The sequence below is a fragment of the Mirounga angustirostris genome, unplaced genomic scaffold, assembly GCF_029215605.1.
Source record: "Mirounga angustirostris isolate CCGP_5_RB_7025 unplaced genomic scaffold, mMirAng1.0.hap1 SCAF_1, whole genome shotgun sequence".
NCBI classification, from domain to species: Eukaryota; Metazoa; Chordata; class Mammalia; order Carnivora; family Phocidae; genus Mirounga; species Mirounga angustirostris.
Genome location: NW_026991709.1, coordinates 67,628,415 through 67,650,723, shown reverse-complemented (window position 1 = coordinate 67,650,723; position 22,309 = coordinate 67,628,415). Strand labels below are relative to the sequence as shown.

General features: G+C 50.4%; 1 protein-coding gene across 6 annotated transcripts in view; it reads left to right on the top strand.

The window, feature by feature from the left end:
* The window catches only part of MYLK (myosin light chain kinase), a 176,209-nt gene that overhangs the window by 144,397 nt on the left and 9,503 nt on the right, over positions 1-22,309 (top strand). For all 6 annotated transcript variants that reach the window (XM_064571010.1, XM_045903007.3, XM_045903006.3 and 3 more), the window contains 5 exons: positions 861-1,064; positions 7,173-7,390; positions 9,349-9,472; positions 17,381-17,533; positions 20,060-20,183. In XM_064571010.1, coding sequence (XP_064427080.1) covers positions 861-1,064; positions 7,173-7,390; positions 9,349-9,472; positions 17,381-17,533; positions 20,060-20,183 — 823 coding nt within the window. The remainder of the gene's footprint in view (positions 1-860; positions 1,065-7,172; positions 7,391-9,348; positions 9,473-17,380; positions 17,534-20,059; positions 20,184-22,309) is intronic.

Below are 22,309 nucleotides of genomic sequence, written 5' to 3'. Positions count from 1 at the left end.
CTGCTCACTTTATGCACCTGGACCGCACTGTTGACTCTGGCTGTCCCCTGGAGGGCGGGCACCCCAACCTTGAGCCCTCGTCGGCCGCAGCGTCCCCTCCAGCAGCAGCCCCCAGGGCTGTCTGTCTCCCCCTAACTATCCCTGGGGGAGCACATGGTGGAGGCCAAGGGGGTGGGGCTCAGGTTTGATTTCCAGTAGGTTTCTGGGAAATAAAGGGGTGCCGCCAACCTCATCAGAGTTGAGTACAAGGAGACCGCACTGCCCGCAGGAGCTGGGTCAGAGGAACACCACCGCACTCCCCTCTCCTGCCGTGGACAGCAAGGGCCTTCCTCGGCTGTCTCCAGGGGACCAGTGCTGGACACTGGAGCAGAAGGAAGGCAACCACTCAGAAATTCTCTGTAGCTGGGGAGGACTTCCTCCACCCAACGTCATGGGTCTGTCTTTGGCGAAGGAGAGAGAAGTCCATCAGCCAAGACAGAGGCCTCAGCCCAAGGAAATGACAGCCCAGACGGAGTAGTGAGCCTGAGCAGCGATTGGGCAGGGATGCAGGTCAGGCACGGGCCGAGGTTGCCAGGTGAGGGAGAGTAAGGTTGTCTGGGTTAGAGGTGTACCTCAGGATCGAGAGCAGGGCTGGCCAACTTTTCTATAAAGGGCCGGATGATGGATAGTTGAGGTTTCGGCGAAGCACAAAAGCAGCCATGGGTGAAATGCACACACATGGGCGTGGCTGTGTTCCAATAACATTTTATTTACAAAAAGAGGTGGGCTAGATTTCTCCCGTAGGCCATCACTTGTCAGCCCCAATTTAATGGAAAGCTCGGCTAAATTTGCCTTTTCTCTCCTCCTCCTTTCATTCGCAGTGGGAAATTTGGACAGGTCTTTCGACTTGTAGAAAAGAAAACTAGAAAAATCTGGGCAGGGAAATTCTTCAAGGCATATTCCGCAAAAGAGAAAGAGAATATCCGGCAGGAGATCAGCATCATGAACTGCCTCCACCACCCCAAGCTGGTCCAGTGTGTGGATGCCTTCGAAGAAAAGGCCAACATTGTCATGGTCCTGGAGATGTGAGTGGTTTGCTATGGGCCTGGGAGCCCCTCACGCGTCACCCCCACTGTCCACACCCAAGCCCCTACTGCCCCAAGATGGGGAGCACCACAGGTCAGGCCGCAGCGTGGAAGAGCCTCCCCAGCCCCGGCGGCTGGGGGGTGCCCCCTCAGAACGGCACATCTGTACACAGGAGGGGCCCTCACCCACTGACCACCAGCCCACTGCAGCCCCTTGCTCATTTCCATAGCAGATTGGCAGATCTCTGAGGACCCCTGCCCCCTTTTCACCCCCAACTCCCTGTGAAAGTGTCAAGGTTACCGCTAGGCTCCTCGGCTGCGTTCAAGGGCATTGACTTAGAGGTGGCTTTGGAGGAGAAAGAGAGGGACAGAGCAACTTCCTGAATGGCCTTCAAAAGAAGAGGGGCCCAGGCCCGGGGGCTTGGGATGTGCGGGTGTAACCCTTGCTCCTGTCTCGGGCTGGGCTCTGCAGGCCCCCATCCCGTGCTTGTTTGTACTTTGACTTCTCACCAGAGGGTTGTGCTTTCTGGGCTGGCTTGTCCATGCACAGGGGCATGGATCAGAGGACCTCCAGCCAAGGGTTTCCTGGAATCCGCTGTTTCCTCCACTTGCCTCACCCCCAAGCCGCTGGCACGCACACACATGCATACACACACACACACACACGCATGCACAGATGCACGCCTGCACACACACATAAACACATGCAAATACACATGCGCATACAGCCCCTCAGTAAGCCAGATGCCCTCTGCAGAGGGGTCTGTGTTTTTCAGTTTTCTTTCCTTTTTTTCATCAGAATTTGTGGTCAGTGGGAAACAATCACATCAAAAAATGTAAGAACATGCACAATAAACAGTTCCATTCCGAGCCCTGTCCCTCATCTACCCTGTTTCTACCTCCACCGCTGACATCAGTAACCATTTTTATAGGTTTTGTTTGTATCCTTCCAAAGTTTCGTTATGAAAATACAAGCATATGTGATTTAAAAAAAAAAATATTTCCCGGGGCACCTGGGTGGCTCAGTTGGTTAAGCGACTGCCTTCGGCTCAGGTCATGATCCTGGAGTCCCTGGATCGAGTCCCACATCGGGCTCCCTGCTCTGCAGGGGGTCTGCTTCTCCCTCCGACCCTCCCCCCTCTCATGTGCTCTCTCTCATTCTCTCTCTCTCAAATAAATAAATAAAATCTTTAAAAAAAAAAAAGATTAAAAAAAAATATTTCCCACCTTTTAGCACCAAGGTACCTCATATCCACTGTTCTATATTTTTGCTTCTTTTCATGCAGCAGTTCATCTTCATATGAAGGGCTCTGAACATTTCAGTGGCTGGTGAGCTTCCTCATTTGCCCTGCTCCGTGGGATTTGCTTGCATGCATAAACTACAGTTTCCTGGAGCAGTCTTCTTTTGATAGGAGGTTGACGGGTTTCCAGGCCTTTGCTTTTCCAAACAAGCCGTGTTTGTAACCTTGTATATACATCTTTTCACACACACCTGTGCGCATCTGTAGGATACATTCTTAGAAGTGTGGTTATGCTAGATCAAAGGGTATGTGCATTTGAAATTTTTAGAAATCTTGTGAAACTGCCTTCAGGCCATCCTTTGCTTGTCCTGAGCTTCAGGGATCTTAGTCCTTTGGAGAGGATTCTCTCAACACCTTCCTTCCCAAGGAAGGTGAGTCCTCCCCAGGCTTGAGGTGTGATTTTCTCCCCTGGCTCAGTGATCGCTTTGGTGTGTTTCCTTCCAGCTTATGTACATCTGGAAAAGCTAGAGTGGGTTAAAAGCACAAACTTAGAGTACAAAGTGAGTCTGATAAATCTCATGTCAATCCCAGCTCTGCCTCTTACTTGTTGTGTGGCCTTGAATAAGTAACTCAGCTTTGCCAATCCTTAGTGTTATTATTGGTAAAAGGAGGATATAAGCTGCCTCATGAATAATGTGGGGATTAAATGGAATCACATAGTCAGGCATAGTGCTCTATAATTGGGACTTATTCTTAGTCGTATGATACATTGACATTTTCTGTGTCGTGGTCTTGTTCCCACTTAAAATTTTTCGGCAAGCATTTTAACACACAACCAGGTGTTGTGGAACAAAACCCTCCTATTCAGGAAACCTGGAGTCAGGTCCTGTTACCGCTGAGCTGTGATTTTGTAATTATTAAATTCTTCCAGCGAGGAGACATACTTGGATTAGACTCCCTTTTGGTTCTAAAATTCAGCAATTCTGTGGAGCTGTAAACTCTTCAGAGAGTATCTGCATTCGTATCTTAGAATCTGTTTCCGGCCCCAATTCGAGCTTACCTCCCCACTTGCAGGAAAGAGCAACCCGTGTCTGTGGCCTCACTGATCACACCCTCACCATAGCCCTGTGGGCTCGGTGCTTCGCGTTTATTCTAGAACAGGTTGCTTGGTCCAGGCAGTGTGGGCGTGTGGGGACATGTGAAGAAATGTCATATGTTTAGAAGTTAAGCATTGGGCAAGTTTGGGAGAGGGTTCAGGGAGGGGGTAGGAGGCAGCCAAGCCTGGGTAAGGCTGGGCAGCCGCACCAGTGGGTAGAACACCATACTTAGCGTGGAATTGGGAGTTGGCAAGCTGGATGGAAAAATGTTGAGAGAAAACGTAAGAAGGCTTCAGCTGGCCTGGCTTTCATCCCTCCTCCCCACGCCTCCCCTGTGGGCAGGAGCAAGTCTGACAGGCACAGATGCCAGCCGAGTCTGCTGCACTTGGGGTAAGGCGCTTGCCCCTTGATAGGAGCTCAACCAAAGAAGTAGGAGCCCATCCACACTCCCATCTGTACTGCCCTTCCAGCTTAGACAGACTTGGCCTCACAAGGGCAAAGGCTGGTGTTCAGTGGTACAACTTGCCATTGCCCTTGTTGGATGGAGGTACTGAGGTTCAGAGAAGGATGAGGCCTGGTGATGTAGAAAAATGAAAATGTCTTCCAGGGTCTCCTCCTTCAGTTCAGCCACTTCCAACACAGTGAGAAATCAGAAGCAGTGTGTGTCTTCAGCCTTTCTGACCTCTGATGATGGGACAAGCCACAAGCCCCCATCTAGCAGTGTTGCCCAGACACAGGGGTTCCCTAGGGTCCCTGGCCTGAAATCTCGGCGTGTCGTTTGGGAGCGCTCAGGCCCTTCCAGGTGGTGGTGAGACCCTGAGCACTGAAGCAGTACAATTTAGGCTGGGTCGTCCACTACCCATCTCCCTTTTGTGCTGCCATTGGCAAAATTGATCAAAAAATATCCAGCTGGCTGCCAAGAGACAAGAAGTAGAGGGTCTGGGTATGGAGTTTGCTGAAACACCATATCTTTTGGCTGCAAGTGAGGGCTGGCCAAGGTCTACACTTGGGCGGGGTCGGGGGGGGCGGTGAATTTGATCCCTTGGGATTAGGTAGCCTTGTTAGTCGGATTCACTCACTCACTCACCTACTCACTGTTCATTTATTTATTTGTTTATTTATTTTTTTAAAGATTTTATTTATTTATTTGACAGGGAGAGACACAGCAAGAGAGGTAACACAAGGGAGAAGCAGGCCTCCCAAGGGGCAGGGAGCCCGATGTGGGGCTCGATCCCAGGACCCTGAGATCATGACCTGAGCCGAAAGCAGCCGCTTAACGACTGAGCCACCCAGGCGCTCCTCACTGTTCATTTATTAAGCATACATTTCCTCTGGCCCAGTCTTGTCCCTTGGCCCATCTCTGTGGGTGGCAGCTTCTTTCCATCCATAGTCTTGAGTATTTTGAAGAGAAACCTGGGTAGAACCATTAATCCTGTTTATGTAATCCCTTCCATCCTAGGAAATGGACCACAGGAACAGCTTTCAAAATACATTAAATATATTTGAATAGATTGAGCCTATTTAAACTTATACTGAATAAGTTACCTCTAGAAAAGCAGTAGTAATTACCTCCATGGCTCAGATTTCTACTGCTCATTGCCTCAGACATTCCCAAGGGCACCACAAATAATGGTTGCTTGCTTTTCCAGAATATTTTACATTTAAAAGCACACATTTTCGGGCACCTTGTCAGTGCCAGATATTGCGAGGTATAAATAAAATTCTAGAGATGAGCCAGACCTTTTCCACACATGTTCATAAACAACTTTAAGCCAAGACAGATCTGATACAAAAAGGACAGACAAGACTGTGGGAACCCAGGGATGGAAAGAGCCTTTCTTGGAAAATCAGGAGTGACTTCTCAGCTGAATTTCTCAGTGAATTTCACAAGCTTGTCCCAATCCTAAGAATGACCTGGGGTGCTTATTGAACATATGGATTCTCAGAGCCCTCCCAAGAGTTTCTAAATCAGAATCTGCAAGCGGGAAGAGCTTGAGAGCCTGTATTTTCAATAAGAGCCCCAACTGGCTCTTTAAAAAAAAAAAAAAAAAAAGGTAATTAACATTATTGAACACTTACTATATGTCAGGCACTCTTCTAAGCACTTTACCTATATTAAGTCACTCAGTCTTCACAGCAACCCTGTGAGGTGGTGCTGTTTTTATCTGCACCTTCCAGATGAGGACATTGAGGCACAGAGATGGTTAAGGATCAAGGGAGACCTGAGAATGGAAATTCAAGTTTGACTTGGAGCAGAGCAATAGAAATGGAGGGCTTGAGGACGGAGGCGCCACCTGCTGGCCGCCCGGGGACCTCCTGCTCTGTTGGTGCTTAGAGCGTCCGTTCTAGCGCCCCCAGCGGCCACTGGCACAGACTGACCTTTCCCAGCTCGGCCCTCCCGGACAGTGTTGGTGATGGAGGCCCACACAGGCTGTGCGGTGCTGGACCCCATGCTGCGCCCCTGTCTGTCCCTCCCTCAGGGTCACTGACAAGATCCACCTGACTCACCACAGGTTGTGAAATGGTAATTAATATGTGCTGAGCACCTACTGCGTGTCAGGCATGATGCTTTACAAAAGTTCCTTCACTCCTAACAACTCTATGAAGTAGGGACAGATAAGGAAAGCGGGGCTCAGAAAGGTTAAGTAACTTGCCCAAGGTCACACAGCTTGTAAAAGGCAGGGACAGGATCCACACTCAGCTTTTTCCCTTCTTCATGATGGCTCCCATCAGAGGAGAGATGCCTCCTCTCCCCCAATCCCCCCAAAAGAAGAGGGAAGGCCCTTGGAAGAGGATGGGCCCAGAACAAAGCCTACCCAGCCTCGTTCAGCTGGTGGACATATAGGCCATTGCAGAAAGGAGCTTACTGATGTCTGGATGCTATAAAAGTCACCAGGGAGATGCTTTAAACTTTCTGAGCAGCAAGGAAGGAAGGTGGGTCAGAGGGCTGGGACAGGGGAACAGAAAGGACCCATGTAACTCGGGACAAGGCCATGCATTTGCGCTGAAGGGCAATATGCTGGCTGGCTGTAGCCTGTGGGCCAGTCCTTAGTAGAAGATGCCCGCTGTGGGCCCCAGAAACTCCATGGTCAGGATCCAAAGTCTATCCAGGCAGGAGGATGTACTGCACTTCCAGCCTGGGCGAGGGAACAGGCAAGACGAGTTAGTTATGGCTGGAAGGAGTAACCAATACCATAGGCCTGGCCAGAGGAGGCATGGGGAATGGGTTACAGTCGATGAATTTTAGGAAATGTGCTGAGGCTCCTTATTATTGAAGATATTTTTCTGTTTCTGGCTATGTGAAACAAATGCTATGGGTGCTGTGAGTATTTCAAACTTCAATTCCCTATGACCAAAAGACGCAGCTGGGTACAAGAACGAGCCCTTCCGTGTCTGTGGTCATTCGGGGAGGGAGGCTGCCTGGTGGTTACCCTTTTTGCTGAGGAGATTATGTCTGAATCTTTCAGCTCATGATCACCTCTGAAACTGCCCAGCCCAGATGCTTCCCTGAGTTCCCCAACATCTTAGTGGGCACAAACAGGGTTCTCCCCAGAGGGAAACTGGGCGGCCCTCCTGGCACAGTGGAAACCGGGACCAGCATAACAGGGCAGGGGCCGGGAACTGAGGAAGCCACAGAAATGCCCAGCCCCTCCTACCCTGGGCCTTCCTGCCTGTCCCCGCTGCTCCTTCCCTAGCCTGCCCTTGGCCAGACCCCCTGCCAGCCTGGGCCCCGTGGTGCTGGGCTCTGACTGTCCCTTCTGCTCCCGCAGCGTGTCGGGGGGTGAGCTGTTCGAGCGCATCATTGACGAGGACTTCGAGCTGACGGAGCGGGAGTGCATCCAGTACATGAGGCAGATATCGGAGGGGGTGGAGTACATCCACAAACAGGGCATCGTCCACCTGGACCTCAAGCCCGAGAACATCATGTGTGTCAATAAGACCGGCACCAGAATCAAGCTCATCGACTTCGGTCTGGCCAGAAAGCTGGGTAAGGCCACGCGCCTGTCCTGTGCTCACTCACATACAGTGACAGTGGCTGCTGTTTGTGTTATACACACTGGGCATTGGAGGGAATGCCCTGGGCTGGAGTTAAAGTCAGAGACCGTGGGGGCTGCTGAGGCTCGCGTCCTGCCCCAGGCCCCACTAGACTTGACTTTGAGTTGCTACCCCTTATCTGTAAAATGGGTTAATAGTAGTCCCCACGTCATCGAGCTTTGGGTGGGCGGGGGGCCGGGGGGGAGTCTGGTGCATTAATACAGGTTAGGTGATGCAAGCAGTGCCTGGCACATAGTAGGTGCTCTGTAGGTGTTTGCAGTTTATTATTGCTGCTGTCAGGATCCCCTCTTGTGGCTTTCACTCTGGGACCTGCAGCTGCAACTCATTTCGGTGATGGTGCTTGCTCCCATTAGCATCCTAGGCAACAGTTTCCAGAGCACTCTCACAGACTTTCACTGGGCTCTCACTGCAGGCCTGTGAGGGCGGCGGGGCAGATTTTCAGAGCCCTGGTTTATAGACCGGGAAACCGTAGCTTTGCCCAGCAGGTCCCACCACAAGCCAGGAGAGGTGCTGGGGCCGGAACAAGGGCCAGGGACCTAGCTCCGGGTTCTCTGAAGCCCCTCTGCTATTCCTGCACTGGGTGGGGGGCGGGGAATGGGGGCAGGTGGTAGGGGCCTTCGTGCCCAGCCCTGCAGCCATCTTGGTCTGAGACCTTCCGCCTCCCGCCCTGCCCACATGCCGCCTGCCTGCGTCGCTCTTTGATGGCTCAGTAGCTGATGAAACAGCCTCACCCTCTACCCCCTGACCACTGCCCTATCAACGAGGAGCCGAGGGCTGGTGCAAACTGGCCTTTCGCCGCCCCGGGGGCACTTGGTGCCAGGGCGCCCCGTTACGAAGAGGACACTGAGGGAGCGAAGTTCTGCCGGGCTCTGACTTGCCGGGACGCGGTGCCCCGAGGCCAGGTGCAGGAGCCTGCTCTGCTCCACCCGCTGCAGGTAGGGCGCCACTGGCCTCGGGAGCTGGCAGAGTCAGCGCCGCAGGGACACAAGGTGGAGGCTCCCGCGGTGAGAGAGCGCGGGGACGGCCGTGTCTCCCGCGGCCCCGAGAGCTGGGAAGGGCTCGTGTGTAGCGGGAAGGGCTCAGGTGGGAGTGGAGCAGAGCTCTCCCATCTGAAGGCTCTTCGGTGGTCTGTCTTAGAGCATTTGCTGCGGGCTCCATAGTGACAAAGAGCAGGTGTGGCCCACAGGCCAAAGGTAGGCCAGCCCCACTGTGGACGAGATCCTCCAGGAGCTGGTACCATGGACATCCTACTGGGCATCTCTGGTCCCTTAAGGCTCAGTGACAGCAGCCTGGGGTTAAGGTCTTTCCTGGCTATCCTCCCAGCAGCTCCTGGGAGGAGAGACAGGTAGGGGCAAAGGGACATAGCTCAGGACTGGGACCACCTGGGTTTAGGTCCTGACCCCCACTGTCAAAGGTGGGTAAATCACGCAACTGCCCTGGGCCTCCCTTTCTTCCTCAGGAACATGAGGATCATACCTCTCTCGGGGTTGTCGAGAATATTAACTAGGAAAGTCCTTATGAAACAGGCAGCAGGGTACAGAGGACATAGTGAACGTTAGAGATTATTGCCAAGCGCAAGTTATAGCCCCTTCTGGGAACGCATGGGAGAGACAGACACGTGAAAAACCATCTGGGGTGCAGGGGCCTTAATGGCCTCCTCTCCCCGCCCCGCCCCGCCCCAGACATTGACAGCGCGCGCAGTCTGTCAGTTTCACTGGTGCGCTGACGCACCTGTTCGCAGGGAGGCGGGTGTCTGTGCCATTCTCAAGGGGAGCGCAGCCAGGGGCCAGGCCTTGTCTGTGCCCCTCCCGTGCACACAGACGGCATTCACTTACCACGGGTTGGCTCCCAAATGTTCTGGTGATTGATCCCTCTCCAATCCGGTTACAGAGAATGCAGGGTCTCTGAAGGTCCTCTTTGGCACCCCAGAGTTTGTGGCACCGGAAGTGATCAACTATGAGCCCATCGGCTATGCCACGGACATGTGGAGTATCGGAGTCATCTGCTACATCCTGTGAGTCTCGGGGCACACGAGGGAGGGGCAGAGAGCTCCACAGGAGGGTCCCCAGGCTGCCCCGCCATTGAAGGAGCCAGTGTGGGTTATGGTGGAGAGCCCAGCCCAGAGTCGGGAGGGCTGCAGCTCCTATCCCCCTCCCACCAGCCTGCCCCACTCCTGTTTTCCCAATGAAGTCAGCAGCCCGTGTTGCACTTCTCTAGGGGTGGCTAGCGCTGACCCTGACACCCCATTCTGCGCCCTTCACTGTCCCTCATGCTGACCAGGCTGGGGTCTTTGGTCAGGAGGATGGAATGTGGCTGGTGCCATGTAATTTACCCTCATGTGTGTAGGTGGGTCCATGGAGAAGGAGGCAGGGCGCCCAGGTGCACATCTCCTGTGGGCATCATCATTGTCTTCAGAAGACAGCACCCCATCCTCATGGCAGGGGGACCCCAACTATCAGCCTCATCCCTGAGCCCACTACATGGGCCAATTATAAGCACTTTTGATGAGAGAGCCGTCAGCAGACAACAGAAAGCCACGTAGGAATTGGAATTGGGAAATCAGGGGGACAATATGGAGCCATTTCAGTTAATGATGCTGGAGAAGAAGAGCGGAGGCCAGGAATGCAGACCAGAGCTTTGTGAGCAGTCATATGCACGAATCACCTAGGCCTCTCCTTAGATTGCAGACTCCGTTTCAGGAAGTCTGGGACACCTAAGAATCCACGTTTCTAACAGATTCCTGGTTGCTGTGGTGCCGATCCAAGGACCGCACCTGGAGCAGCAGGCTCTAGAACACACACCTTGGTGGCATCTCACTGATTCAGTCTCTGAAACCCCAGGCTGCAGACAGTCCTTGGCCTCTGAGGCAGCCCCTGAGCTTACGTGGCAACACACAGTGAAGGGATGGTCTCCTGAAGATGCAGATACGCATGCATTCATTTTGGGGAAAAAAAACATTTTTGTTGTTAAAGCGAAAGGAAAAACGTAACGTTTACATAGAAAACTTGAGGAGGACCTAAGAAGGCTCTCTTTGACCCCTGGGGTCTTCATACCCAGGTAAGAAACGGCTCTAGGAGGTTCTTCTGCACAGCCAGCCTTAGGGTCACTGTTACGAAAGCTTGAGCCGAGATGGAGTGATTTTGTGTGTGTGCAGAGTGAACTGACCAAGACTGCTCCTCAAGCACCAGGTGTCCCCCCTGCCCCAGGGGCCAGGAGTTTTCTTTCTTTCCTACCTGCTCAGGAGTGTGGTTCTCACTGTGGCCTGTCAGGACAGCCTCCCTCAGTCACACCTGGGCTGTGGGCTCTGTACCCCAGAGAGTCGTCTTCTCCCCTGCCCAGGTCACCATCCCCCCCCCACCTGCACCTCCCCCAGAGCAGAGACAAGAAGCGCCCTGGCCAGGAGCGCATTTGCCTATTTCTCCCTCCCCTAGGCCTACCCCAGGAGAAAGAGACTATCGGGTAGTGGAAGCTCCATTTAATAAGGAATTAAAGCAGGGCAGTGGGCCCAGTCGCCCCTCCTGGGGTTGCACGCTGCACGGTGCTCACACGCAGCTCTGGCCCCAGGGGAGACACCTGGCACTTGAGAAACAGGCTTGCTCAGTTGGTTCCGTTCAGACCCAGCTGTCCTGTGGTCTGGTTCCGTCCCTAGGTTCCTCACAGATTTTCACATGGGCTCCCGTTCGATCCTCACCATAAACCTGGGAGTGAGTTGTGGCAGGGATCTGATCTTCATTTGGCTTGGAGGTGACCGGGGCCAAGGAAGTCCCCATGGCTGCCCACTTCCCACAGTCCTGGAGGGTGACCAGCCTTCCCGGTTCACCCAGGCCTGACGGGCTGCCCAGGAAACAGAACTTTCAGTACTAAAGTGGGGATAGTCTGGGAAACTAGGACAGCTGGTCTCCCTACTGGTCAGGGACTGCCCTTAAATTTTCACAGTGAATAGGCCAGTGTAACCTGTACCCAGATGAAGAATCCCCACATGGCTAGGACCCCTGCAGTCCTCCTGGGGCCCCTCCCAGTCACTGTCCCTCAGAGGTAACCATCGTCCTCATGTCTAACGTCGTGCACCACTTTTGCCTATTCCTGAACTTTATAGAAATGAAATCATACAGGAAGATGTATCTGGCTTCCTTTGCTCAACGTTGTTCATGAGACCCATGAGACCCATTCGTGTTACTGTGTGTAGTGGTAGATTGTTCATTCTCGGTGTTGTGTAGTAGTCCACTGTGTGACCATCATCCAGTTTATCCAGTCTACACTGATGGGCTTTTAATAGATACCAGTGTGGGGTATTGCAAGTATTCTGGTCCATGGTGGATATATGATCTAGAACTAGAATTATTGAGCCATAAGAGCACTTTATTTTAAAACGCAAAGTCTTTTAGGTGGAAGAATATAATAATTTGGATAATATGTTACATTGCTTTACTAGATTACTTTTAAAGCTAAGACCAAGAAATAGGGAAGAGCTTTTTGAAATGGGGAGAAAATAATTTTGATGAATTGGGCACTATCCTGAAGGTGTTTGGCCGGCAGGGTGCAAGGAGAGGGGAGATGTACGTGTGACCAGGAGGCAGGTGAGGGCCAGGCATGGTGGACACAGGTCAGCTCTGCATAGCATCCTGCAGCCCCCGTGTCCAGGCTCCTGCACATGCCACTGTGGGCTGCTCTTCCCCCCCGGGACTTTTCCTGTTAGCTCTCACAATGGGGAGAGGCCTGGGAGCTCCCCTCCTGAGTGAGGACCCTCAGCAGAGCACGTGGGACCCAAAACAAAAGTTGGAGCCAGCCAGATTGCTTCCTTTCAGACCCTGCTATGCAAAATTCTAGAGCTGCTGCTGGAAGTCTCTGGAAGAGCCTTTATGGCAGTCTTCATGTACCCTCTATCCCTCTCTTTGGAGCTTGGTTGTCTGACAATCCTCATCGAGGCCACCTTCCACATTTGTACCAGAGGAACCCCCCCCCCAATCTCCTTTCTGGGGCCAGCGAGAGATGGGGAGGCCACGGAGTTGGGGAAATAGATAATAACTCATTTACTATTTAACACATATTTGGTGAGCACTTCCTAAGCGACCAGCTCTGTCCCCAGAGGTTGTTATGACTTTGGTGGAGGAACTCCTCAAACATCTCAGGGAGATCAGGGCTGATCTTGTCACCACACTGGAGACCTGGCCTCGCTGCCTGCCCTGGGTTTTCCAGGCAGAGTAGAGATGCAGTGAGTGGGATTATGGGCCCCCCTACCTTCTCATCCCTGATTGTGGAGGGAGATGGTAGATTTTGTGAATTTCCTGGAGATTCTTCTGGTGTTAGCAATGTCTGGTTTTAGGCAGGAGGAGAGAGGATGGGAGTGCTCTAGGCCACACTTCAAGGATGTCCTAAGCCTTATCTCCTTTTCTAAGACCTCCTTTCCTTTCCCGCTTTCCTCTCCCCTATTTTCTGAGGACTTAGTGATCCCTCACTGCCTGTGGGGACACCAGAACCCTTCTCTGTGCCCTTCTCTCACCCCTACTCCAGAATTCCTTCTCCCCCTCCCTTGCTCCAAGGCAAGGTAAAGGGCAATCACTGCTCTGCCTTCTCCCTACCATCTTCCTAGTGGGCTCAGTGACAGACTTCCCGTTTCAGCTCATTTGCCTTTTTTTTTTTTTTAAGAGAGAGAGAGAGAGAGCACAAGCAGGGGGAGGGGCAGAGGGAGAGGGAGAAGCAGATCCCAGGGAGAGGGAGAAGCATGATCCCAGGACCCAGAGATCATGACCCAAGCTGAAGTCAGATGCTTAACCAACTGAGCCACCCAGGCGCCCCTCAGCTCATTTCTTGTGAATCTACTGTGGTCCAGAATGCTGCAGCCATCCCCATCCAGAGTCTAACTTCTAGGGACATCAGCCCAGTGAGCTAGGGAGAAGGCCCAGTACCCAAGTATCAGGTGGCTACTCAGACTTGCAGGTTTTGGTGCAGGGTTCTTCAGAGGGATCCAACAGCCCCACTAAGGGTTGTCCTTGCCCTCCCCACTGCTGAGCCCAGACAGCTCTCTGATTCTAGCTCCAGGCACCCTGAACCCATACCAGACCCAGCCACCACCTGCAGGTTTTGCTCTTCAGAGACTTAGGCTGCAGTTAGTGTGACTAACCCAGGAGGTCTACTTTCTCGGCCACTGCACAAAAAGACACCCAGTTCTTCCTCTGGGACCTAACCAGCCCCCTCAAATCTTTCCACCGCCCCAGGGAATGAGTATCTGAAGGCTAACATGGGATAAAACACTAACCTCTTCCTAAGCCTTCAGTAGCTCTGCTGGCCCATGTGTGGTCTCTTTCATTGACCATTCCTGAAGGAGGGTCATCTGCTTGAAAAACACCATGAGGAAAGTATAGTGAAAGAGACATTTCTGTAACTTTCCCTGTTCTGACATTCTGTCCTGCAAGCAGAACAGTCTTCTGCATCAGATTCCCTGGGCAAAGTTTTGTTTCAGTGAGAGATTAAGAGTTAAGAAATTAGAACAACCTGTAGTCATGACCTCTGTGACTCATCAGCGACCATTAAAAATGGATGTGAAGACTTTGTACACACTGTGAATGACAATGTCAAGTGACAAAAAAGTGGAACACCCAAGAATTTTCCCACGCTGATTACAGTTGTATAAAAAAACAGATAAATCTGTTGGTTATGTTGGGGAGGAAGAAAAAACTTTCCTCCACCCTCTTAGGTTCTTTTCCTGGAGGCCTGTAAATCAATCTGACAAAAGGCAGATTAACAAGAGAAAAAAGCCAGATTTAATTATGTATATACGCACAGGAGTTCACAAAGAAATGTGATTCAAGAAGATGTTTAGAATTGGGGGCTTACATACTATTTTAACAGACCAAGCAAGTAATTGTAGAGAAATAACTAGACAAAGGAAAAGAGGTTTGGGGCTTCTGGAGGGTGTAAATTATGAGAAGGTGACTAGGAAATGTGTAGTAAATAAGGGTTGTTTAGCAAGGTCTGTTATGAAGATGAGTCTCCTCTTTCTGGGAAGGGAGAAAACATATTTACAAATGGAAATTTATGTCACCTTAATACAGAGAAATGGATGTCCTGCTTTGAGACGGAAAGGGAGGGCAAAGAGCTAATTGCCTTCAGCTCAAAACATTCTTTATACCAAAGTGGCATATTTTGGAGTGGCATACTCTGACCCCCTTCAGTTAAAAAATGAGATAAAACTAGGAAGAGGGGTGGGTAGTTGTGTTTCTAACACTAATGTTATTATGTTTGTTGATTGGGTTGATCAACCCAACCATATGTGATCCTTATGCAAATTCTAGCAATAAAAAGCCCAGAAAAGAAATTTTTTAAAAAGTCCTGCCAAATCCCACCACCAAGAAACATTACTGAAATTCTGACACTCTCTCTGTCATCATGCTCTGCATATATTGCAAGTTTTATTTTAGAGACATACTCTTTAACAGGAATTCTGTGGGAGCTTGGCAGGCAAGGAGCCAGCCAGGGCTGGGGGTATTTCAGATGGATGGGCTGCCAGAAAGGAGGAGCACCAGAGATGAGGAGGCTCTCCCCAACTGTGAACTTTACAGAGATTAAGCCCTATCTTTGCAGGATTACAGTCCCTAATTAGCAAAGGAGGTTTAGAGAAGACGATGGTGCAGCATTCCACAGCAGGGTTGTCTGCTCTTCTTGCAGTCTTTGGAATGCTGCAGGACTTTCCCCCTCTTTGTTTCAAATGCAAAATGTAAAGACAGAAGGAGGCATGTAGCTGACAAGCAAGAGTCAGGCTCCTTCGAGATGGGCTAGCTGGGGTCACACTGAATCGCAGAGATGAGGAGAGCTGGAAGCCCCTAGGAATTCTAGCCCAGTACCCTTGGTGAAAAAAGGGGAACCTGAGGCCCAGAGAGTGTGTGTTGGGGGAGGGGAGAGGAATAGCCTATAACCGTGCAGACTTGGGAGTGGTTCGCACCCACCCTTCCTTCGTTGTCATGTAACCGAGAATAATTAGCCCCATGCCTTCTTCAAACAGAACAGAAATCAGTATTTTGCTTTAAGACATTTTAATGCCATCTGCAAAACTCTGTTATTCTAAAACACAAATATATTGACTAGGGCAAGATAACTCACATTGCAAAAGCTTTCTTCTTTTTACACAAGGTTTCGCGGGAGGGTTCCTCCCATGGCAAGCTTGCCTCGCAATATTTCAGTGGGTTTTGTTTTACAAAACTTAGTTTGCAGGTGCTGTTGTATTTTATAAGCTGAGGCCGTTTGGATGTAGAGATGCCTCCAGAAGGGTTTGCGTCATTGTTTATGATGATGCGCTCTTAAGGATTTGGGGAAAAGGGACATTAGTGAAGGCTTCATCTGGAAGGTTGATGGCATGAAGGCCCTGGATCCATCTCATGGGACTCAAGTGGGGTCAGGGCAGGACCAGCTACATAATTTATGGGGCCCCATGCCGAATAAAAAAGGGGAGTGACTTGTTCAAACGTTACTATGACTTTCAGTATGACTGTAGCAGATCATTAAACCAAGAGTGGGACCTTCTAAGGGTGGGGCCCTGTGCACCTGCCTAGGCCTGACACCCATGAGGTCGCCCTAGGTCAGGGTGAATGGCCGGGGGGATGGTTGGTATGAAGATGAGGTACACGGAAGTGAGCGATCAGGCCAGTAAGCTGTGAATCTGTCCTACTTGGCTTTGAGATACTTGGCCTTACAAATTTCATTTGGCTTGAGTTATTGGTAAATGCGTCATTCCTGAGGTCACGGATTGGTGAGGCAGTGGGAGTGAACTGTACGTGGAAGAACTGCAGTCATGGACCAAGCTCCTTACTACGACCAGGCCTCGTGCCAGAGCCGTACACCATGATTGCCTTCATCTGCATTGAAATACTCGTCTAAAGGTGCAGTTAAGATCTAGGCTCTAGAGAAAGGTGGCTGGGTTCAGATCTCATTGATTGAAACCTTGGGCAAGTTACTTAACTCCACTCTGTGCCCATTCCCTCATCTGTTAAAGTAATGAGTTACCTGGGTTATAGGATGGTATTAAGATTAAATGAGTTCATCTATTTTAAGCTGTTTGCCCAGTGCCTGGCACATGGTAAATGTTAGCTGCCAGGATGCTTTTGATGGAGGAGAAGGAGGAAGAAGAGAAGTAGAATAAGTAAAAGTGGTGACCACTGTATAGTTAAGTGGTAGGTTCTCCATTATATAGAGGAGGAGAACATGGCACGGAGAGATTAGGAAATTGTCCCAGATCACCCAGAAAAGAAACAGACTGTGCTATTTCCTCAGCCTTGGTATCTCTTAGGGAAGCTTTCTGGTTTGACCTAAGTGCCTCAGGCTCACTGGTATAGATGGATCACCAAACCCATGTTGCTGAGTCGAAGTCTGCTGTTCGTCCATGCTTGCTAAGCACCCCGGGCATGCTGGGCCCTGTCATTGGTGCTGACAGGTGTGAAGATGAGAGGTAGAAGGGAGCAGGGGTGGCCCGGTGTGGTGATGAGTGCTGTACCATGTAACTAGCCCCTGGTGAGGGTGGCGCCAGCACAGAGAGGAAGGGAGTCTTCCACCCAGGAGCCTTGGAGAAGGTTCTGGGCTTTGGGCAAGAACAGAGGACAGGGAGGAGGGGCCCTGCTGTGTCCTGCCAAAGCCGTAAACTGAAGTAAATTCCTTCCCCTCAGCCTCACAGGCAGGTGGTGACAATAGGCAGTGACATGCCAAAAGTACAATGAGCACTGAGAAGAGTCGGGGCCACAAAAGCCTGGGGAACCACGCCCTCCCTTCTTTTCTCTGGCGGGAGGCAAGGCAGGCACAGGGGTGTTATGGGTGCAGGCTTTTGCGGGGCCCTCACCTTTGACCTCAGTGACACTCACTTGGAGGGATCGTCCCATCCTGCCCTCCCTGCCAACACCCACCCCCATTCACCTGCTGTCCTGTTCTTCTCTTCCAGGGTTAGTGGACTTTCCCCCTTCATGGGTGACAACGATAATGAAACCCTAGCCAACGTTACCTCAGCCACCTGGGACTTCGATGACGAAGCGTTTGATGAGATCTCTGATGATGCCAAGGATTTTATCAGCAATTTGCTGAAGAAAGATATGAAGTAATGAGTTGACATTTCCATCTTTTCAGCTTCCCCGCTCCCTGGACTGGGGTCCGGAAGCAGGGACTTCCTTTGCCCGTTGTGGGTCCCCTCTCCCCTGAGGAGAGGGGGGCAGGCGCTGCGAGTAGTGGGGAGGAGGAGCCTTCCTAGGCCCCCCGCTCCCCAACACCCAACTGGTCTGGAGAAGCACAGAAAGCTCACTCGAAAAGCGACCCTTGACCAATGCTGCAGGGAGAGGAGAAGCCTGTTCTGTGTGAATAATGATAATAGCCCCTTTTGTTTTCTGTGTGCAAGTGTGGCCACGGAAGCCAGGCTGAAACCTCAGCCCCTCTTCGGGGGTTACTCCAGAAGTATCCTGTTTGTGGCCCCTGATCATACCCCTGGGCTAATCTGGCTTGGTGTTTTTTCCATATCTCAATGATTTAAGAACTGCCGGCCTGAACAGGGTACCTGCTCCCACTGGCCTAAGTGAGGCTGTGATTTCAGACCGCTGGCTCAGCCCTGTCCCCATGGGTCCCTGGCCCACCTCACTGTGCAGACTGTGGGGGCTGCCAGGAGCTGCCCTTGTGGTCGGTGGAGGGACACATAAAACAGTAGTGACCACTGGGAGGCCGGTGTGTTCAGTCACGTGGACGACCTGAGGCCGTGAGAGCAGGTGCTCTGTAAGTGTAAGCAAGGAGCACTGTAAGTGTTCCCATGAGAGAAGAGCGGAGCTGGGGAGGCTAGGGCAGAGGCCTTGGGGGTGGCCAGCCGAATTCATGGGTGAGGACTCTCCAGGTGAGGGAACTGGCTGGAGTACAGCAGGGGGGCGGGGAGGCTGTGCGTGTGTAGGGAAAGCTGACATGCCCCCGGGAAGGGAGCCGTGGCTGTCAGATGAGAGCAACCAGCCCGTTGGGTGCCTTGCCCGCTCTGTAAACAGGTGGCCAGATGAGGCAGGGCCTGGCTCCAGGAGCCCCCCGGTAGTATTTGGCAACAGGGAACAGTTCTAAGCTTTGCCCTAGAAGGGTGGTGTTGAATAGGTGGGGTACCAGAGGATGAGAAGGGGAAGGGCGGCCAGACTCTACAGTCAGGTGACTGCATTAGCCAGGTGACTTTGGGGTGCAGGTTCCGCCCTGTCTGCCTAGCCCACAGACCCCCTGAGGCTACCAGTTATCTTGTTCCCCTCTGGGAGAAATCCTGTTTGGGACCAAGAGCACAGCTGTGAAAAGAGCAGAGTTAGAGGGTCTCTCAGATGGCTCCGGTTTTCTGGTTATGTGTCCACCTCTCAGTCCTTTTGAGCTACCTCAGGCCAAACTCCTCCAGAAGCTAGATCCACACTCCTTTGGTGAGGCCTTTTTGGCATTTTGCTCTCAGAGCCTTTGTAGCAGAAGTAGGCATGACCTGGGTAGAATCTGGATGTTGTGGGGGCCTAGATTCCCTTCCAGTGGGAGCGATCCTCACTCCCAGGGTGCTTCATGGAGATGCAGACCTCCTTCCTAATAACTCTGGTCCAGGATGGCTTTTGTCCATCGAGCTTCATTCACTGAAGATTTGGTAAATGAGGCATTATGTATATACCTGTTTTCTCATCTGACCTTGAATTAACTCAGTAATGAGCTGTGCTGGCCCCTCTGTGCTCATAAAATGGATTCACCAAAGAACTAATTTCAAATTATCAAGACATTCGATTCCCATAAACTCTTAAATGTAGCATCTCTTTAGCCAGAAATCTCCACCTATCTACACTTTTAAAAATATTTTTATATTATAAAATTAATACATGTAAGTTGTAGAAAATATGAATATAGGAAAATTAAAATAATCCATAATCCCTTTATCTAAAGATCACTACATTTTGCTATACTGAGCAAATTTACTTATACTTATTTGTCTATGTATGTTAACATTTGGTTCTTTGAGCTCTATTAGTGCTATTACAATTGAGGTGATGACCCTGAATTATTTCTAGAATCCTAGAGCTTTCAGAAAGATTAAATGAGTTTGAGTGCAGCTTCTAAGGTTGTCATAATTCATAGGTTGTATGTAGGACATACTTCTGAGTTTTAACAAGAAAAACCTGACACTAAACCACAACATAAGACATGAGAGCTCAGTGATTCTCAGAGATTTCGGCCTAATGTTTTACTCTCTCCTCCCCCAGACAAGGAGACAGAAAGATTAGGCCTCCACAGGCCCCTGCCCCCGTGTGACCAGTAGAATGACCCCACCATAGAATATCATTCTCAGATGTGTCTGCCTTTACCCTTCCTAGACCCCAAGGGCAGGTCATGAGACTCCAGTTGCTTATGTGGTGGTTAGGACTTAACACTTAAAAACTTACATAGAGTAAGTCAGTGTAACTCAGACCAAGAGAGGAAAAAGGCCAGGAGCACAGTGACCCTGATCATGGTAGATGGACTGGGAACAGAGAGAGTCCCGGGCTCTGCCCTGTGTGACCAAGGACAGGTGACCTCCCATTTCTGATCTGACCAGCAGTCTCTGAGGTCCCCTCCTGCTCAGAAATCCTCTGATCTCTGCCTCCATCAGAAACCGCCTGGACTGCACCCAGTGCCTTCAGCATCCATGGCTAATGAAAGACACCAAGAACATGGAGGCCAAGAAACTCTCCAAGGACCGGATGAAGAAGTACATGGCAAGAAGGAAATGGCAGGTAAAGAGGTTGTCCCTTTGGACTCAGATGTTGCCCCTCACATTTGCTTTATTGGAGCTACCCTCAATCCAAGAATATTTACATCTGTTTCTGAAATAGTCTGGGACCAAGACTGACATTTCATGTCTTTGTGGCTAGGGTTGAGCAAGGTCACCTTGAAGACTATTTGGCAGCCCTGGAGAATGTGATCTCCTTAAAGACAGTGTGATGGCCTTACATTTCTTTATAGTGAAGGAGGAGGGCGCAGGATCTACAAAGAGAGATATGGTCCCCGCTCTCTAGGGAGATTGTATGTTACTATGTGTCCTTGGGCGAGTGACAACCTTCCCATGCCTTCATATTCTCACCTGTAAAATGGGGGTAATAGTGGTACCAACATCACAGCATCTTTGGTAGAATTATATGAAGTAATCTTCATCTGGCCTTGAGCATATTGCATGGCACACAGTAAGTGTTCAAAAATGATACCAGTAGCTCATATGTATGGAGGGCTGGCCATATGTCAGGAAACATTCAAAGCACTTTCTATGCAGTGAGTCTTTTCATCCTAGGAGGGAGGTACTATTATTATCCCCACTTTACAGACAAGCTGAGGCTGAGAAAGGTTAGGAAGGTCACCAAGGATCACGTAGCTAGTAAACGGGAGTGGATTCAAACCCAGAGCCTGGCTCCAAAGTACAGTCTTAACAATGGCACAAAATTGCCTCTGATTAATAGCAGATGGATAAAATTGTCATCCAAAACCATAGAGAACTTGTCATCAGCTATTTTATTTTTATTATCACTATTAGTATTACAGAATTTCTGGGCTATGGTTTCTACACGCCGGCACATGGGTTTCTATACTCAAGGAATGTATAGTGTAATGGGGAACTGAAGCAAATGGACATAAAAGGACATAATGCGCGCCAAGAATCATAAACTATCAGTATAGCCTTCCAGAGCCATATATGTGAGTGTAAATGGGAGAAAGGAGTCAGTCACACCAGAGTTGGATGTGGTTGTGAGGAAATGCTGCCAGGGGGAGGACTTTGAAAGTGGTCATGAAAAATGGGCTAGAATAAGAGAAGAGGGGATACAGCACAAACGGAGGAGAAGGTGCAGAGATCCTCACCCCGACAGGAGCAGAGTCCTTTAACTGGGCAGCCAAGGGAATTGGGGCATTTAAAAATGGTCTATGTGGCAGAGAAGAAGGAAATCTCTGTTTTAGAGGCAATTGGGACACTGGTCATTTGCCATACAGCAGGACTAAACTGTAGTCACTAAACCCCCCCAAAAGCACAAATTCACACAGAGGTTGAGAGGAGGAGAGGCGAAGGGGGCCTTAGGGTGTGTGGGTTTAAGGGATTACTGCCCCCTGAGTGGCTCAGCCAGGACTCCCCCACAACGGGAGTCAGTTCCTGGTTAGCCCCCGCTGAAGGTTTAGGGGGATCTCTTGGTTCCCTCAAGTGCCAGGTGACTTGGAACACCTATGTTGCTTACCTTACCCTCTGGTATCGTTAGGATCCAGTGAAATTGGAGTAACTAATGTTCTTAAAACGTAAAGGGGTCCATAAAATCAAAGTTGGCTTTATTAATGATCCTATGGCCAGTAGATCTCAAAGAAATAATGGCATCTCTGGAGTGAATAGGGTGGCTGGTGTGGGGGTGGGGTGGTCCTACTGGCAGTGAGTCTCATTGGGTTTTGCTTGGATGATGCTGTGGGTTAAGAGGCAGCCTTACCACTTCAAGCTCTCTGGGAGTATCGACACATCTGCTGATGAACCAAAGCCAGGAAGGACCTGAACCCAGGGGACGGGCACAGAGAAAAGGAAATGGGAGAGGAAATAAATGGAATTTTTTAGTCTGATGGGTCAGGGAACCATAATTTGTGCTGATATTTTAAATCGAAGTTTTTCCTATTTGTTAACAGTGTTATTAGCCATAAGGTTTTCTGGAAGTGAGAAGGGAAAGAAAAGGATAGAATTCAGAGAAGGAACCTTAATTTCATACCTTCATATAGGTAGCAGCATTTGGAAATAGGTTTTCCACAAAAATAGTGGTTAGGTTTCACAAAATTACACACAAAAGTAGTCTATAAAATCCCATGTGGCACAAGATGTCCCTGAAACATAATTTCACTGGTA